The sequence below is a fragment of the Xiphophorus maculatus genome, chromosome 6, assembly GCF_002775205.1.
Source record: "Xiphophorus maculatus strain JP 163 A chromosome 6, X_maculatus-5.0-male, whole genome shotgun sequence".
NCBI classification, from domain to species: Eukaryota; Metazoa; Chordata; class Actinopteri; order Cyprinodontiformes; family Poeciliidae; genus Xiphophorus; species Xiphophorus maculatus.
The window spans coordinates 30,045,878-30,064,273 of NC_036448.1; the positions used below are offsets into that span (position 1 = coordinate 30,045,878).

The window sequence follows — 18,396 nt, forward strand, 5'->3', positions numbered from 1 at the left end:
TGACATCAGACCAACATCACATGACCAGCTTTGTCTAAACTTTTAATAAAGTAAGATATTCTTTTACATTATAGACGTACTACATCAAAAACATATTCATATATTAATGTATACAAAATCACACAATATGCTTAAAGCGTCAAAGAAAATACAAAGTTGAAATGAAAACTACTTTGGTTAAACTGAGACTTTATTGAACTGAAAACGAAACATTTTCCAGAAGCTTTCTTTGTGAGCCTCCTGCTTTTTTATTAAATATCATCTCAGATTTTTGTCCAACTTAAAAAGTTCATTTTCTGAACTACAGAAAATAAATTGCAGCGATTCTGATTTTAATGCTGCTAGTGGGGAAAGATTTAATATTTCACTTTTTCAAAGTTTTTAACTCAGGTGTCAAAATAATGAACAGATTACTAAAATAATCACTTCTTGATCCATTTGGGTTGTTTTTGTTTGCTTTGGTTATTAGACGGTTTTTAATATTAGACAGCTTTGATGTTATTATGGCCTCAAAATTTATCGTCCAGCTGAATTAGTCACGGTGACGCATCCATCGATCCATCGATCCATCGATCAGTCTCGATATTAAAGCATTTTATTCCCTCTGAAGTCGTCTGGATGATCAGTTACTGATTCCCGATCAATCCAAATGTTATTGATTTCTGCTGATCCCAGCAACAGGTTATCATCTGCGTTACCATGGTGATGTCTGATCAGGAATTGGGAAGTAGACTGGGTTCTGTTGAACTGGTTTATCAGAACCAGAACAGCTGATTTCACGCTTTCGGGCTCTCAGAAAAGCACCTGAACACATCAGATTCACCTTCAGTCAATTTTATTTTGAAAACAACAAACAGGAAATGTTGGTCGGTACAGGAGGACTCCAGTCTGGAGTGGAACCAGAACCAGAACTGTGAGGTCCAAATCGGTCCTTGAACTCATCACACTCACACTGCATCTCAGCCCGACTGTGTCGGATCAGTCCCACCTGGACCCGATCAGAACTAGATCCATTTTTTTCTCCAGCGGTTCTGGTCGTCCTACATGTTGTAGATGTTCGTCTGGTCCAACTGGGTGGTTCTGATGGCTTAACGACCCGGTCCCCTAATCCAGTGGTACCGGACCCGGAGTCTTCACTGGGCCGGAGGGCCTGCCGGTCCAGAAGGTTCTGCAGGGGGTGGAGCTTCAGGCCTGGAGTCTGCAGCACAACACCTGCACAGGTGAGTCACCAGGTTAGTTACAGCTTCCTGTCATGTGACTGAGGTAGGCGGGGCCTTTCTGAGCCGCAGCTCTGTCAAAATCGGTTTCACCAGGTGGGAGGAGCTACATGTTCCTGCATGCTGTTGCTACATTCTGTTGCTACATGTTGCTACATCTTGTTGCTACATGCTGTTGCTACATTCTGTTGCTACATGTTGTTGCTACATGTTGTTCCTACATGCGGTTGCTACATTCTGTTGCTACATGTTGTTGTTGCTACATGTTGTTGCTACATCTTATTGCTACATCTTGTTGCTACATGCTGTTGCTACGTGTTGCTACATGCTGCTGCTACGTGTTGTTGCTACATGTTGTTGCTACATTCTGTTGCTACGTGTTGTTGCTACATTCTGTTGCTACATTCTGTTGCTACATGTTGTTGCTACATGCGGTGGCTACATTCTGTTGCTACATGTTGTTGCTACATGCGGTTGCTACATGTTGTTAAATGCTGTTGCTACATGTTGTTGCTACATGTTGCTACGTGTTGTTCCTACATGCAGTTGCTACATGTTGTTGCTACATTCTGTTGCTACGTGTTGCCCCATTCTGTTGCTACATGTTGTTGCTACATGTTGTTGCTAGATGCTGTTGCTACATGTTGCCCCATGCTGTTGCTACATGTTGTTGCTAGATGCTGTTGCTACATGTTGCTACGTGTTGTTGCTACATTCTGTTGCTAGATGCTGTTGCTACATGCGGTTGCTACATGTTGTTGCTAGATGTTGCTACATTCTGTTGCTACATGCAGTTGCTACATTCTGTTGCTACATGCTGTTGCTACATGTTGCCGCATGCTGTTGCTCTTTTGCAACAACATGTAGCAACACCAATATGTAGCATGATGTTGCTTTGTTGTTGCTACATGTTGGTGTTGCTAGGTGTTATTGCCAAGTATCCCCATTGCCCTGTGTTGCCGTGACTCACGACTGCGCGTTGCTCGGCAGGAAGCGGTCCTCCTCTCCGTCCAGGATGCCGTGGTACAGGCCGATCTGCTGCTCCAGCCGCTGCCGGTTGCTTAGCAACATGTCGAAGTCGCGGCGCTGCTGCTCGATCTCGCTCCGCACGTCGCTAAGCTCCGCCTCCAGCCGCGCCACCACTGAGCCCAGGTTCTGCAGCTCCACATCGTGCCAGTGGCGGGCGTCGCTCAGCGAGTTCTCCAGGCCTCGTTTCTGCAGGACCAGAGGTCAGGAGGTCATTAGGTCAGGGTCTGGCTGACCCTGGACGTGATGCTGCCGGTCTCACCAGAGCCCTGATGGACTCGGTCTCAGCCTGGAGACTCTGGATCCTGCAGCTCACGTCGCTGCACTCCGCCTTCAGCGCCTCCGCCTGCTGCTCCTCCGCACTCAGACGGCTGGCTGCGCACGGCGCCTCCTGCGGGACGGGACGGGGTTAGGGGACGGAGGGGACGGCTGGTCCGGCTCGTCCTCTGACCCGGCCTCACCTTGGACTCCAGGTAGCCGTCAGTGTCGGCCCGGTTCCGCTCCGTCAGCTGCTCCCAGTGGGTCCGGATGTGGGCCAGGATCCGGTCCAGACCCGTTTCCACGGGAGTGTCTGGTTCGTCCACATCCCATCCAGCGGTCCGGCTGTATAGGGCGCGGACGTCCTGCAGGGACAGGGACAGTTCGGTCACCAGAGGCCCACTGCCGGTTCTGGTTCCGATCGGGAGGCAGCAGAACCTGCTCATGGCGGCTCTCCAGGTGCAGTAGCTCCGCCCTCATGCTCTCCATCCGCTCCTCGAGCTCCACCTTTGTCACGGCCGCCTCCTCCATCACCCGGCGGAGCGAGCCGACCTCGTCCTCCACCACCGTCCTGAGGGACGCCTCGCTGTCCAGCCTGCACACACACACACACACACACACACACCCACACACACACCCCGGCATGGCTGTCTTTGTGAAGATTTTCCATTAACGAATGAATGGAAATTCATTTCTACAGCCTAACCAACCAAAACTTAGTCCTAAATCTGACCCCTGACCCATAAACAGCGTTTCCCTTGTGGGACCAGGAGCAGCGGGTCCCCACAATGTTGTGTCAGGAAAATGGTCCCACAAAGTATTACAAACAAACACACACTGCCATCATCATCATCATCAGCTGCTGGCCAATCATTTGGCGGGAACAGGAAGTTTTTTCTCAGTTGATATTTTTCTTCCTAACTGAACAGAACCCGATTTTTGCTCTGGATGAACAGACGAGGCGTTTCTATGATAGATCAGGATTTATTACAACTCTAGAAGGATTTCTGGGAAAGTTTGAATCGAGGCAAACGGCCGTAAAATGAACTCTGACACCAAGTTTACACAAAATCCCAAAATAAAAAGTAAAATCATCATCGGCTCACTCAGCCCAACAGCTGCTGTCACCAAACTCAGCAGAAACATTTTATCGGAGCCTCTCTGCCTCCTGGTCTTTAAGCTGTAACCATGGAGATGAGCTGGTAGATAACTGCCTCTCTAAACGTTCACATATTCTCGCTCCCATTAAAGTGGAGGTTGTGTCTCCATGGAAACGAGCAAACAGTTGGATCTGCTAGGCCGCCTGCTGCCGGGTCCAAACTGCAGCTATGAACACAGAATCCTAAAAACATGAACCAGCTGGAGCTTTATTTGCCTCAGTGACAGAATCACAAGCCCTCCAGACTGAAACACCTGAGACAGATTTAAAAACCACAGGATTAATGTGAACACGAAATCCAGCAGCCAAACATAACACAAGCAGAAAAAATGACTCAATTTAACAACTTTATAGAAGCCTAGAAGAAATTAAAAATCAATTAATCTCCTCGTCGCTGCCTGGATATCCGACCCACAGGTTTCGTTCAGAAAGTCCAGGATTCAATGATCTGATCTGAACACCTGGTGAGAGCCAGGTGTTTTAAAATCAGCAGAAATCAAACCTGATAAAAACAGTCTGGATGAATCATCAGCGACGTGACTGAAAAATCTGTAAAACAGTCAAGAGTTTCCTAACGGCTGAATCAGAAACACGAGGTCCTTCAATCGGCTCAGTTTCTATTCACTTTAAAATTGCACAAATTGAAATTCCGAAAATGTACATTTTTGTTGTCACATGACTCAAGATCAACAACCGGATGTTTCCCAAACCAAGAAGAAGAAGACAGGAAGGAGTTTAGGTCCTGTTAGGATCGGCGTGTTTGAATGGCGACTTTTGAATCGGTCCAATCAGATCCAGTTACTCACTGAGGTTCTTTAATGGAAACAGACTGTAAAATAGTTTTCTGAAACCGGTGGAACATCAACAACATTTTATGCTCATTTGAAATCACAGCCAGTGTTCCACTGACTATTGGGTTCTGCTCAGGTTCTGCTCAGGTTCTAACCTTTCTCTAAAGTCTTCAGCGTTGGCCTGAACGTTCTCCGTCTGCAGCATCAGCCGAGCGTTTTCCAGGATGGCTTCACTGACCTGCAGCATGTGGGACATCAGAGTTTAGGATCCTGACCCCAACCTTACCCCCCTACCCCGCCGGTAGCTGCCCCCCTACCTGCCGGTAGATGTCCTCCCACTCCCTGCGCAGCGGCCCCCAGGCGCCGGCGCTGGCTGCCTTGCGGTCCAGGCTGAGGCGGATCTGTTGCTCCAGCTGCCGGTTCAGCTCCTCCAGAGCCCGGACTTTGTCCCGGTACTCTATCAGGCAGCTGTTCAGGCCCGTGGTGCCGCCGCCCGCGGTCCGGTCCCCAGCCCGGGGCAGCACCGGCGCGGTGCAGCTCCTCATCCCCTGCAGGAACACGCTGCTGATACCCAGAGCCCGGCGGGAAATGCGCGTCCCCAGGCCGCTGGTGGCTCCCGGCCCCACCGGCGTGCCGCGGGGCATCGTTGCGCCGGCTGCGCTTGTCCTCCCGCCGGAGGCGGCGGCCGGGCGCTCGGAGGACGACTGTCCCAGGAAGGAAGAGTGGCGTCGGGGCAGAGGCATGGCGCTTGGCGGCTTCCTCGGTCAAACCCCCCATGGCGGCTCGCCTCCGGGGATTTATGGGGAGACGGAGTTCTGGAAACACGGCCTGCTTTGTCCCAGAGCTGTTTGTGCCGCGCAGCGTGGCGGCCTTTTGTTCTGGTGGAAACATGGAGTCCCATTTCAGCTGCATCAGCAGCGGGGTCACGGGGTCACGGGGAGCCGTGGAATAGACCTGAGCTGCATGCGCTCGGCAGCTTCTGACCAAACCTGGAAAGGCGGAGAAGACAGAAGAAACATTTCAGAAAAATATGGAAACCCTGATTTAGTTCCCTGTTATTTTTTAAAGCAGGTAAAACTTCTGAGATGGTTACATCAAACTAAACCACACTAAAAACTAAACCAAACTAACTAAACCACACTAACTAAACCACACTAAAAACTAAACCACACTAACTAAACCACACTAAAAACTAAACCAAACTAACTAAACCACACTAAAAACTAAACCAAAAACTAAGCCTTGGTCTGCCTCCGCTGTGACTCCGTCCAGATGGGATCCTCTGGATCCTCTGGATCCTCCGGATCTTGGAGACTCCACCTCAGGTTACAGCTGAACTGGATGAAATGAGGCGCAATAAAAAGGGAAACTTTAATGTACAACTTACACAGTGTTGCTTCACATCATCACAGAGATCACTCCTCAGCATATGACAGATATATTAGTCACCAAACTCAAGACTTGATTTGCTACATAACAAAAAAGAATTCATCTTCTGATCCTCCTAGCAGGATCAACAATCTGTTTGGGATTAAACATGTGAAGCCAGTCCGGGTTCCCGCTGTAAGCCAGCGCTGCAGGGAGCCTGAAGGACCAGATCGCCTTTACCGTACATGAAATGATTTACAAAATGGCTGCCCACCTAACAGCCAGTATCACAATCTTTAAGTTCAACAGAACAATCATGAAGGTATGAGTTAAAAAAACTGTTTCCATTAGAAACAGAAAAAGGTTCAGAAATCTCCAGACTTAACTTGCATAGACCGATGAGAATACCAATAATGTAATATCAGATTATCTTCCTCTACGTTGCAGTTTAATGAACAGTTTATGGTTTAACTCTGTCAGAAGCTTCAGATGCTTCTAAAAACTTAATGTTCTGTATCTTATATTTATTATGATTTCTTTCACTGAATAAAGTCATAAATCATCACTGAGCTTTTGTTTAAAACCAAACTGATCATCAGTTGTTGTTTTACTGATGGCATGAAATTAGTAAGATGTCGTGTTTTTTAGAAAACCTCAAAGCACAATCAAAGTAACATCTGAGCTCTTTGACCCCCAGGTGACCCCTGATTGATTTAATGGCATTTTCTCAACAGCAACACTTTGTCTGCTCCAACAATCACAACATTATTGAAGTCAATGTTGCAAACTTATCTTTAACTCAAAACACAGACGAGCAAATTAACTAGAGTTCCATCAGAACCGACCCAGAGAGGGGCAAAAACTTGGGGTAGTTATAGACCCGGGGTTCATTTTCAAACAGTCATGGCCACCATTCACCTCCTCCAGGTTTCTATCCTGGAAAACCTGGAAAGATCCATAAGACATGGCGGAGAATCACCCGGACTTACCTGGACTCACCCGGACTTATCTGGACTAGGGTTGTGTGATACGGCGTGACCTCATATCGCGATACGTGTGATGGTGGCGATATCGATTTGTATCACGATATGATCTGGAATGTATTTATTTGTGTTAAAAGTCGAACCCTCGTTTTTATTTTCTGTTGCTGGCTGTGGTTGCCAGGTCTCCATTAAAAAGTCTTATTTTAAGGCGGACCTGTGTGGAGCGAGAAAAATTAACAAAGTCCAAACCTTGTTAAAGAGAAAGAACAAAACACAGCTTTATTTTACATCTGCACAGATGGAGAACTCAGAATAGATCTAACCAGACAAAGGAATCACCTCTCTACATATACTGTATACTGTCCTTCTCCCACAGAGAGAGAGTCGCCACCAACATTCCCAAGGAGCTAATCAGATTAATACACACACAGAGAAAAATGCAACTTTCAGTTAAAAATGGGTTTCAGACAGAATATTGTGTGTCTAATAATAATCGCTGAGCCGTCGGTCTGGTCTGTCCCTCTGAAAGGTATGAAAACTATTTACTGATCGTCTGTTGCTAAGGTTCTGACCCACTGAGGCTAAAAGGAGAAACAATGACTCTAAGACTGAGTGAGACATAATAAATGATTAAACATTGTAAGATTAATATTACAAATAAACTTCTAATAAAAGTAAACACTCTGGGAATAATTATTTTATTCCACACCTGGCAACAATCGGCAGCAACATACCCTCAGTTGATTGATTATGTTTCCATAGCAACTCTAACCAGCTGCTTTTTAGTTTGGATTTAAAGGAACTCGGGGTTTCAGCGGTTTTACAGTTTTCTGAAAGTTTGTTCAAGATTTGTGGAGCATAGAAGCTGAATGCTGCTTCTCCATGTCTGGTTCTGGTTCTGATGCAGAGCAGAACCAGAACCAGAAGCAGCAGATCTTTAATCTGTAAACTAGCAGCAGGTTAAAGTCTCAGTGGAACGTAGAACCGGCTGATCCTGGAAATGTTCTGCAGCTGGTAGAAGGCCCACTTTGGAACTGAAGATTCAGGTCAGAGGTCAGAGGTCAGCCTGATCTCTAGTTTCCAGCTGGACACTAGGAGGTACTGAGGTCCAACAGAACCAGAACCAGCACTGTGGTTCTTCCACACTCTGTTTATATGGATGTCATTAAACACTTTGACTAGGCCAGTCTCAGTACCGTGGTAACCATGGAAACCAGACTGAAAGCTGTTCTGTTGTTCCATAATGCTGCTGATCTCCATCGGGTTCTACCGGTTCCGGTTCCATCCTTCGTTCCTCACGACTTAAACCTTTTTCTCTCTGTGTAGGAAATCTTCTCAGAAAACCGCTCAGATCCTCAGTGTTCCTTGGGTCAGAGTTCTGGTTCTGGTTCTGGTTTTCAGCCTGGAGCTGTTGGTTCTGGACCGGCTGAGTGAGGTGTGCAGCTAACCGGGTCAGAACATCGACTTCTGCCGGTCCGTTTTCCCGCCATCGACAGTTTTTAAACGAAGAGACGTATGACAGGAAGTTGGCGGTTTAACCACAGGTTCTAATCAGTGCTGCTCTGATCCACTTCCTGTCTGCAGGTGCAGCGGCGCGGCTGCAGATTCTGGAGCTGCGCCCGGTTCCACCCGGTTCAGTCCTCCTGCGTCAGGCGGCACTTCTGCTTCCTCTTTCTGTTTTTGTTCCCATCAAACATCTGATCTCTGATCTGAGAACAAAGTTCAGCTCGAAAACACAAACAGGAAGTGAAGCAAACGGCCTGACGCGTTGCATCAACTTCCTGCTGATGATCACAGACTCTGAGACTTTCAACAGTTTATTCTCAATCATCAACACAGAAATATGTACAGTCAGTCAAACCCAGCAGGATGTTTACAGCAGCAGAGAACCGGGCCCTGTCGGGTTCTGTTAGCATTGTTAGCATGTGTTAGCGACGGGGAGAGAGTTCAAACATCACAGAGAAGAAAATCAAAGTCAAACTCATAAGACAGAAACTTAGTCTCAGTTTGGTCACATGACGTCACGTGTTCTGTTCGTCATGAAGCTTCACAGTACAGAAAGTTCCTGAGAAAATCCCCCAAAACTCTGAAACCCCCAACACAAGGACAGGGAGTCCTCACAGCTTCCTGGAGCCGGCTTCTGGTTCTGGAGACTCTCCTTGGAGTCTGGACCGAACCGACACCTTCCAGGCAAAGCAGGAAGGTCATGAAGTCCAGGAACCCAACCAGTCCAGGCCCGGACAGCGTCTGTGTCGGTTCTGGTTCTGTTTGGGTCGCTGTGGTTCTTCTAGGTGTGAACTTGTGTGATGAGGTGTTGCGGCTAAAGTGAAGCAGCGTGCGTCTTGATGAAGCTGATGAAACGGACGTGACGTCTACAGCGACAGGGCCTGGGAGGTGTCGCTGTCGGACATCATGGAGACGCGGGTGGAGCTCAGAGGACTCCTGCTCTTCCCCAGCGGAGTCTTGCTGGGCCGCGGCAGGCAGCAGCGCAGCAGGCGCGCGATGTCGCGGCGGAAGCGCACGCCAACAAACACGTAGAGGAAGGGGTTGAGGCAGGCGTGCATGTAGGCCAGACTCTTCAGCACCTGGCCGGCCTTGTCCAGGGCCTTCAGCTGGTCGCAGTCCGTCACCGTCATGTTGGACGCCTGCGTGGCCTCCATCACCAGCATGCTGTTGTAGGGCAGCTGCGACACGATGAACACCGCCACCACCGCCAGGATCACCCGCATGGCCTTGTGCTTCTCAAAGTTTCGGGTGGTGAACAGCTTGGCGATGATGACGCTGTAGCAGAAGCCCATGACGATGAAGGGGACGAAGAAGCCCATGCTCACCTGCAGGGACAGGACCAGGATCTTGGTGCGGTTGCCCATGTCGGGCGGGTAAACCATCCTGCAGTAGGGCGAGGATCCGGCGGCGGCGGGCGCGGCGAAGGCCAGCTCCGGCGTGGCGAGCAGCAGCGCCAGCAGCCAGACCGCGGCGCACACCACGCGGCTACAGCGCCGTCGCTCCAGCTGGGAGTTCTGGGCCTTGGTGGTCTGCACGATGACGATGTAGCGGTCCACACTGATGCAGGTGAGCAGCAGGATGCTGCTGAACAGGTTCACCTTGTAGAGGGCAGAGTTGATCTTGCACATGGCGCGGCCGAAGATCCAGCCGTGCGACGCCTCAGTGGCCCACAGCGGCAGCGTGACCAGGAACAGGAGGTCGGCCACCGCCAGGTTCAGCAGGTACACGTCCGTCATGGTCTTCAGCCGCTTCCGGAAGCTCAGGTAGATCCAGACCACGGCCAGGTTGCCGGCTCCGCCCACCAAGGTGATGATCCAGAAGAACGGCGGCTCGTAGCGGCTCCGGAACTCGCGCACCTGCTGCCGGTCGCACATCAGGTCGGTGAGGTTCTCGGCCTCGTAGTCGTAGTAGTCCTCGGTGCTGCTCGAGGCACTGAAGGTGGACGGGACCTGGCGGCGCAACGAGACACACCTGAGCACACCTGGGAGCGTCAGCGTCAGTTTGAGCACCGTCAATACTCACCTCTGTCGTCATTGCTGTGATGATGTCATCCATGGAGGTCATGTTTACGGTGATGAGGTCATCAATCTGGAAAACAGCCATGTTTACTGCTCTTTGTGTTGCATCATTTCCTGCTCCAACGCTTTCAAAATAAGAGCCTGACACATGTCTTTACAGTAAAACGTTTGTTTCATTTGTCCCAATGTTTCTGCTGCATTCAGGAAACCGAACTACGTTTCCTGGCTCTGGATCAGAACATGACGTGACAGTAAAGCTTCTTCTAGTTTACAAACTGACGAGATGAAAAGCTGTGACCTCTGACCTGCCAGCAGCAGCATAAACACAACAAAAGCAGAATAAAACTGACTTCAGAGTTTGAAGACACAATTAAAATGTTTCTGGTTCTGATCGGTTCAGTGAGAATCAGAGTTTAGTTATCAAATAGAAATGCAGGTGGTTCTGTTTAAACTGTCAGCGATTTATTCCAGAAAAACTTTCTACACATTCAGCCTCATTTTGTCTCTAATTTCTTGGTTTGTGGAGGAAAAACTTGATAAAAGTGATGAACAAACCCAGACAGACGGGTGAGGACTCACCATGGTCGCTCCGCGGCTCTGCAGATTCTGACTGTTTGCTTCTCTTCTCACTTTCTGTCCGTTAAACCACAGCGTGACGAACAAAAGGAAGGAGCGACGCGGCGTTACGCAAGCTGGGGGAGGAGCCTCCAAAATCATCCAACCGCCACCATGATGAGCCAAAACCATCAATCAGACGTTACATTCAGTCGTCATCTGAATCTTCATCTAACATGTTGATCAATCCATGTTTGGTTCTGGTTCTGGTTCTGCATCAGAACCAGAACCAGCAGGTTGATCCAGCAGCAGCAGATCTTTAATCCGGCCAGTGATTTATAAACTACCAGCAGTTTAAAGTCTCTTTAAAGTTTAACCTACTGCTGAAAGACTGTAGAACCGGGTGGTGTAGAACCGGGTGGTGTCTCTATCCTCCTGGTTCTAGTCAGAACTCCAGCAGCAGCGTTCTGGACCGTTGGGTTGTCAATCAGACCTGTGAAGACGCTGCTGCAGGAATCAAAGCCACTAAAGAGAAACTAAAGCCTGGATGAGTTTCTCTGATCCGAGACTTTAGTCTCTGGTTCTGGAAATGTTCTGCAGCCAGGAGAAGGTCCACTGTGGGTCAGGTCAGAGGTCATCACTACTTCCAGGTTTCAACCTGATTGCTGGTTTTTAGTTGTAATAACTGAAGCTGTGCGTTAACTCTAGATCTATAACTCTAGGTTGTTCCTGTTTATCTCCATACATGTATCTGTTCAGTTGACCACTTTGATGGGGTCAAAGGTCACCTGGTGACATAATGTAGAGCTGTGTATCATCCACGTTGTCATGGTAACTGATCTTGTTGTAACCTGAGCCAGTAGGAGATTATAGATATAGAATCAGAGAAGTTCTGATGGGGTCTCTGTGACCCGACCCATCCGCTCCAGAACCGCTCAGCTGTTGGACTTCTGCTTCAGTTTTCTCTCCCAGCATGCGAGTCAGGTTCTGGGCTTTGACTAGACTGCTGCAGCATCTTGGTGTTGAACTGGTTCTGAGCATAAAACCAGTTCATGTTGGGACTCAGAGGGCAGAACAACAACTTGTTCTACTTTGGTTTCACAAACTTTGAAATGCGTCAAATCAAGCAGTTCCTTCTTCCAACCAGCCAATCAGCTGCTGTTTTTAAAGGTTACCATGACAACCTCCCCCTCCCCCTGAGTCTTGTTTTTGTTTCAGCTGTACTATCAAAGTACTTCATCTGTAGTACTGAGGTGTTTGTGGTCTGAACATGATGTTCTCTGCTTCACCTCCATTTCCTGCTACACACACACACACACACACACACACACACACTCTGCTGATACCGGGTCAGAACAGGATTCTCAGCAGGTGTCAGAACCGTCCCTAAGAGGTTCTGGTCCAGACTGACGTGATGACATCACACAGCTGCTGCTGATTGGTCAGCTGAGCTTCCAGAGCGGTTCTGGTCGTGTTCAGAGGTTCTGGCAGTAGCGGCTTCTGGTGGTCCGGTCTGCTCAGGTTCTGAGTTGGTCTGAGAGGCCCACATCGTGACACTGCCACCACCAACCAGAACAGGTTTTATGATGGTTCCACCAGGTTCAGTTGAGATCCAGACCCATCGGACCAGGAAATGTTTCTCCAGCTGGTTCTGGTCCGGTTCTGGAAGGTCTGTGTTCCCAACTGACGGTGAGTTCTCAGTCGGACTGAAGGTTCTGTTTTGTCGGAACCTCCTCTGTAGACCTGAGAGGCGGTTCAGTATGAAAATCCTAGCAGGTTCTGAATCAACCAGACCGAGCGGTACCAGCAGCCCAGCCTCATGCTGCCCGTCTGACCCGGTTTCACAGAACTTCTTTTTTAAAGGTTCTGTTGGCTCTAGTGGCCTTTATTTGAAAGTAGTTCAGCAGGAAAGAGGTAATGAGAGAAGGGGCAAATGTTCCCCCAGAGCGGTTCTGATGTTTTCGGGTCGGTTCCCCTCCCCCATGTGTCTGCGGTCGCAGCTTCTCATGCGACGGAGCTCGGGTCGAGGCGCTGGCACGCGATGCTGTGTGTTGCTCACACTTCCTGTCAAAAGAGGAAAAAACAGCCTGGTCGTCATGGTTACCGCCTCCCAATGGCACACGCCACCGCTGAGGTCAGAGGTCACGCGGCAGCAGCACGGCTATCCTGGTGACCTTGGTCCTAAAAAGGTTTGGGTGTCACCATGGTAACGGAGAAATGGTCGATTTCTCTGATTTTACATTTTTAATATCAGCAGCAGCTCAAGCTTCTGATCAGATTCAACTATTGGGTTATTATGGGATGTTATGGAGAATTTTCTTCTTATTAGAAGTCAGTAACGTTTATTCCTAAAACAATTTTCATGAAATTACAAAGGAGCCAGAAAACCAACAAAAGAAACAATAAAATAAAATGTTTTAGTTGATTTTTAAAAACCTGCAGTCAGAAAATAGAGCTGAGAGAGAAAACCATCCAAAACCTCCCACTGATTTTAACAGGTTCAACCAGAACAGAACCAGAACCAGCAGAACTTTTAGTTACCACAGAACCAGAACCACTACCCTATCACTAACAGGCAGAAGGATCCAGTTGATGTTCTGACTCAGGTGAAAATTTAGATTCAACAAGTTCATCTGACAGACGGTACGATGTTTGAGCTGGACCGGACCAGGAGGTGGAATCTGTGGTTTATTCTAATATTTAATGCAGTTTCAGCTAAATGTGATCACAACATGATCAGAATTGGGGTTGAGTACAGAGAGACCTGAACAACAGCAATACTGAGATTTGGAGACATTTGAATGTTTCTGAGATGGAATCACAACCACAATACCAGTAAGAGCAGATTGTTTATGACAGTAAATGTGAGTTAAAATGATGATCTAATAAGCAATATACTCAGAATTCTGGAAAGTTTGTCTTTCATCAGAACCAGAAGCTTTTTCCTCTGCTCCCTCCTGCCCGCCTTCGCTTGCTCTGTTTTTGTGCTGCTTGTTTGGAGCCCCTCTTTGCACATCCTCTGACGCTACAAACTATGGATCTGGTTAACCGGTCTCTCAGGGCAATTAATCAAAGTTTCTCAACGAGACGACTGGGCACAGGAAAGCCCAGCGGGGACACACAAAGGGATACATCCTGGATTTATTTGGATTCATGACAACAGGATTTCTGCTGTTAGGAGTTGGTGGATACCTGGAATATCGACAGATTAGTGACGGATTGGGCCGACTGGCGAACACTCAGACTGATGCTGTGGGACAGAGACGCCAGTTGGATGAGATTCTTTCCACGCTAAATCTGGATGATTGGAATTAACAGAGACGAACCAGTTGAGACTCTAGGGCAGATGGAAATGTGAAGTCTGCCTGATCTAAAGACAATTTCTTTATTCTGAGTCTGGCTCGGGCTGCACAGTGGCGCAGTTGATAGCACTGGTGCAAGGTAGCACCTTGCAGCAAGAAGGTCCTGGGTTTGATTCCCGGCCCGGAGTCTTTCTGCATGGAGTCTGCATGTTCTCCCTGTGTATGGTGGGTTCTCTCCGGTTCTCCGGCTTCCTCCCACAGTCCAGAAACAATGACTGTCAGGTTAATTGGTCTTTAAATTCTGTGTGGGTGTGTGTGCATGGTTTGTCCTGTTGGTCTTTGTGTTGCCCTGCGACGTGTCACTTAGTAACGCGTTACTGACGTCACACCACTTTTTTCAGTAACTAATAATCTAACGCTTTGCTATTTCATATCCAGTAGTCAGACTACAGTTACTTATCAAAATCATTTTGTGTTACTATTTTCTTTTGGAATTTAATTGTATTTCCTCTGTGCGTCTTGTCGAGTGATCGCCGTTTCTATGCGACAGAAACGTAAACAATGGAGGGAGATGCCATTTTGTTGGTAGAAAAACAGGAACTATTTTGAGTTTCTGTCGCCAAGTCCGATTATTATAGTGGCTGTGGGCTTTTTTTTTAATTTTTTTTTTTAAGTTGCTAGCAAATTTAACAGTTGCTCTTTCTGGGCTGGTTTTTGAAGGTGAAGTTGTTCATTTGGGTTTGGAAATAAACAGACAGAAACCCCAGAATGTGTCTGACCTCCAGCTAGTTTTACTCAGACTCTCCCTGCCCATCATTTCCAGGATGATCCGTCCCGCTGCGTCTCTGTTAAAGTTAATATATTACCTGTGAATGACGTCCAGATGTCCAGAACATTGGAAACATGGAGACTAATATGAACAGAGCAATAAACGTGAAAACAGCCACGAATGAACGAGTCCGTAAAGTTGTGCAACTAAACGCCATTATAATTATTAATATTAAGGTAAATGTCACTAATCTGTGCAGCAGCCATCTGAACTGTGGAGCCGCAGGAGGAGCTCTGACCTTTAACACCAAACACAGAACCTGGAGGTTGGGGGTTAAAATCCTTAGAGTTTTCCAGACAATAGTGGAAAACACAAAAACTGCACAAATTACTAACGTTTCTTTTTTGTACTGTAACCATTAAAAAATCTCCCCTTCAGTTCAACCTTATCAGTGGAGACAACATGTTGATGTTACTGTTATTAAATAACTTACAATTAAGTTTTGGCAAAGATCAATGTCATTTTCACAGCGTTGTTGTTAGCAGCTGCTGAAAGTAACTAAAAAAGTTACTTTTAATGTAACTTAGTTACTTTCCAAATCAAGTAATCAGTAATCTAACAGAGTTACTTTTTCAAGGAGTAATCAGTAATCTGATTAAAGTTACTATACCATCACTGCCTGGGACAGACTGGCGACCTGTCCAGATTTTTTTCTTTTGCTTTTCTTTTATTTTGTTGGTATTTCCTCTAATTCATGTAAAACACTTTGAATTGCCTTGTTGCTGAAAATGTGCTTTATAAATAAAATGATCTTACCTACATTAATGTAATGAATTAAAAAGCAAGGTTTCTCTGACTGAACAGAGGAAGTAGTTCCTGGAACAAAGTCAGACAGTTTTACCTGTGAAATGCCACCAGGTGTTGTCTTTATTAATATATTTAAATCAAAGAAAAAGAGGCTAGAAACATGGCGTTGAAGAGGGGCGGAGCTATGACTCTGGCCACATGGGGCGGGGCTATGACTTAAAGGGGTGGTGCCATTATATTGTAGCCAGCAGAAGTTTTGCCGCCATGGCAGCGCCCCCTTCAGGTGAGTCGCTGTCTGTCGGTCTAGACTCAACCCGATGGCTCATGTGGGCGGGGTCAGACGGCTCAGCTGACACCTGGGTGGATGTCCGGCGGTTGATGGCTGTTGATGCGGCGCTGGAGCCGTCAGCTTCGCTTTCCGTCCAGCAGGAGTCGCTGTCAGAAGCTGAGGACAGCCGGCTCTGCGGCCAGCGGACCCCAGCGCCCAGCCGGACCCCTGGCGAACCGCTGAGCGTGGTGCGGCGAGACGAGGCGGTGCTGGAGCTGAACGGGGACTGAAGGTCCTTTTCATGCAGCCGCAGCACAGCACGCAGCAGCGGGAAGTGTCGACCAATGGCAGCACGATACTTTGGATGTGTGATGGCGTAGATGATGGGGTTGTGGATGGCGGAGGCCTTGGCGATGATTGCAGGTACCGAGTTCATGTAGGGGGTCAGCAGGTGGGCGTAGCCAGCGGTGGCGGTCAGGGCGACGGCGGAGTACGGCGACCAGGACACGACGAAGAGCAGAATGACTCCCAGAGCCACTCGGGCCATCCGCCACTCGCCGCGCAGCCGTTCATACGCCTTGGTGGTCTCGCCACTGCTCAGCCTCTTCACCTCCTGAGCCGCCCGTCGCACGGCCCTGAAGATGGCCAGGTAGCAGGAGCCGATGACGGCCAGGGGGATGAAGAAGACGAAGACGAAGAGCAGGACGGTGTAGGTGCGCACCGTGACCGTGAAGCTCATGTAATCCCAGCTGCAGGACGTCTGTAGACCTTCAGGGACGTAGGCACTCCACCCAAAGAACGGCGGCAGACTCCAGCCCAGCGAGTACACCCACAGCCCCACGGCCACCACGGAGAGCCGCTGGCGGCTCACGGCGCCCAGCAGCGCCAGCGGCCGCGTGATGGCCAGGCAGCGGTCCCCGGCGATGGCCGTGAGCGTCATCATGGACGCGATGCCGAACAGAGCGCCGCAGAAGGCATAGAGCTCGCAGGCAAACTCTCCGAACACCCAGCGGCGGTGCAGGCTGGCCACGAAGAAGACCGGAGATTGCGTCACCGACATCAGGAAGTCCGCCAGCGCCAGGTTGACCACCAGCAGGTTGCTGGGTGTCCGCAGCGTCTTGCTACGACAGAACACGTAGATGACCAGAGCGTTCCCCAGCGTGCCCATCACTCCCACCAACAGGATCACACAGCCGATGATGTAATGGGCATGCGCAGGAACGTCCACAGTAGGGAACGGGCGCTGCTGCTGCAGGGCGCCGTGGGTGGGGACGGGCATCCCCAGGTGTTTCTGGTGATCTGTGCAGTTTCCGGCCATCCTGGATCTATGCTGCAGATCTCAGAGGTTCTGGCTGGATTCCTGAACCCCAATGGTTCCGGATCTTTGTTGGGTTCTGCCTGGATTCTGATAGTTGGATCAGAGCTGCGATCTGTGTGAAGGCTTGGAGGATGTTTGTCTGGACTGCAGGACGTTCAGAGGAACTCTGAGCTTTTTATGTCGCACTGATCGACTGATGAGGTGGGGAGGGGGTAATGGACCAGAACCAATAATGCCCCGAGGGGTAAATGAACATCTGGAGCAGAAGTAACATCATTATTTCACTTTGGAGACTAATGATGTCAGGACCCTCAAAGGTCAAATATCTAGAAACAAACTAACCCGCTTCATGTTCAGATTTAAGAACTTCTCCAGCTGATTGAGTCCTGTGGACGACCTCTGACCTCCAGGAGAAACATTGCATAAAGGCCTGCCTGAGTCCAACTGTCCTGCGTCAGACGCTCCCTGACTAACATGTCAAAGCTCTTAGTTTAAAAGTTTAAAACGAGACAGAAGAAAAGTCAGAGAGTCGCAGAAGAAAAAGAGGAAGAATCTGGAAACAGATGCAGATAAATGTGAAAAATGACCAAAAACAATCTCGCAGTCGATAAGATGAGGACCAAGAAACAGGAATGTCACGATGTGTTCGTTTGGTGGTGAGGAGAAACGCGGTTGGACCCAGGCTGACGTGCCAAGATGTTGGTTTAACGGGGATCCAGGCAGCAGCGGCAGCTCTGCCTCTGGTAGCAACTGGGTCGACCAGAACCCGACCGGGAAACAGGAACAGCCGGGTATAAATACACAGGGAAGGGTATCAGGGGAAACAGGAAGAGCTGGGATCAAGACAACAGGAACTGAATAAACACACAGAAAACCCAAATCAATATCCAATGAACTGCATTGTGGGATATAATGTTGCACAATTTACATATTTTTATGACATGATGCCACATAACATCGTGGCATCATGCATTCATGGAAATATTTTGGAAAAATATTCTCTGAATTACAAAGAGAAACTGAATCTCACTGCAGCCTTGGAGACGATCCA

The 18,396-nt window shown here is 48.6% G+C and overlaps 3 protein-coding genes across 5 annotated transcripts; all 3 read right to left on the reverse strand.

Annotated features, from left to right (window-relative positions):
• Window positions 1-818: 818 nt before the first annotated feature.
• On the reverse strand, window positions 819-6,383 carry bfsp2 (beaded filament structural protein 2). Of its 2 annotated transcripts, none has more exons than XM_023334913.1 (7): window positions 4,769-6,383; window positions 4,607-4,689; window positions 2,940-3,096; window positions 2,705-2,866; window positions 2,506-2,634; window positions 2,188-2,432; window positions 819-1,198 (listed from the first exon to the last, which is right to left on the reverse strand). In XM_023334913.1, exons 1-7 carry the CDS (start codon window positions 5,192-5,194, stop codon window positions 1,186-1,188), a joined length of 1,215 nt encoding a protein of 404 aa, XP_023190681.1. In that variant the 5' UTR covers window positions 5,195-6,383; the 3' UTR covers window positions 819-1,185. The 2 variants fall into 2 exon arrangements, with proteins under 2 accessions (XP_023190681.1, XP_023190680.1); XM_023334912.1 differs by having other exon boundaries at window positions 819-1,212; window positions 4,769-6,375.
• Window positions 6,384-8,606: 2,223 nt separating this feature from the next.
• LOC102236125 (C-C chemokine receptor type 9-like) lies at window positions 8,607-11,060 on the reverse strand. 2 transcript variants are annotated; one of them, XM_023334736.1, is made up of 3 exons: window positions 10,906-11,060; window positions 10,331-10,396; window positions 8,607-10,257 (listed from the first exon to the last, which is right to left on the reverse strand). In XM_023334736.1, exons 1-3 carry the CDS (start codon window positions 11,041-11,043, stop codon window positions 9,175-9,177), a joined length of 1,287 nt encoding a protein of 428 aa, XP_023190504.1. In that variant the 5' UTR covers window positions 11,044-11,060; the 3' UTR covers window positions 8,607-9,174. The 2 variants fall into 2 exon arrangements, with proteins under 2 accessions (XP_023190504.1, XP_023190503.1); XM_023334735.1 differs by having other exon boundaries at window positions 10,882-10,967.
• Window positions 11,061-15,820: 4,760 nt separating this feature from the next.
• Window positions 15,821-18,218, reverse strand: LOC102219188 (melanopsin-like). Its single transcript, XM_005816194.2, has one exon. The coding sequence runs from the start codon at window positions 17,343-17,345 to the stop codon at window positions 15,993-15,995; it is 1,353 nt and encodes a 450-aa protein (XP_005816251.1). The 5' UTR covers window positions 17,346-18,218; the 3' UTR covers window positions 15,821-15,992.
• Between the last annotated feature and the right edge of the window lie 178 nt (window positions 18,219-18,396).

Coding starts and splice junctions, on each gene's coding strand:
- LOC102236125 (XM_023334736.1), bottom strand. CDS start 11,043: ATGATTTTGGAGGCTCCTCCCCCAGCTTGCGTAACGCCGCGTCGCTCC. Junction 10,397..10,905: donor AGAGCCGCGGAGCGACCATG/GTGAGTCCTCAC, acceptor GCTGTTTTCCAG/ATTGATGACCTCATCACCGT. Junction 10,258..10,330: donor TCACAGCAATGACGACAGAG/GTGAGTATTGAC, acceptor TTGCGCCGCCAG/GTCCCGTCCACCTTCAGTGC.
- bfsp2 (XM_023334912.1), bottom strand. CDS start 5,194: ATGCCTCTGCCCCGACGCCACTCTTCCTTCCTGGGACAGTCGTCCTCC. Junction 3,097..4,606: donor GCTGAAGACTTTAGAGAAAG/GTTAGAACCTGA, acceptor GTGTGTGTGCAG/GCTGGACAGCGAGGCGTCCC. Junction 2,867..2,939: donor TGGAGAGCCGCCATGAGCAG/GTTCTGCTGCCT, acceptor CTGTCCCTGCAG/GACGTCCGCGCCCTATACAG.
- LOC102219188 (XM_005816194.2), bottom strand. CDS start 17,345: ATGGCCGGAAACTGCACAGATCACCAGAAACACCTGGGGATGCCCGTC.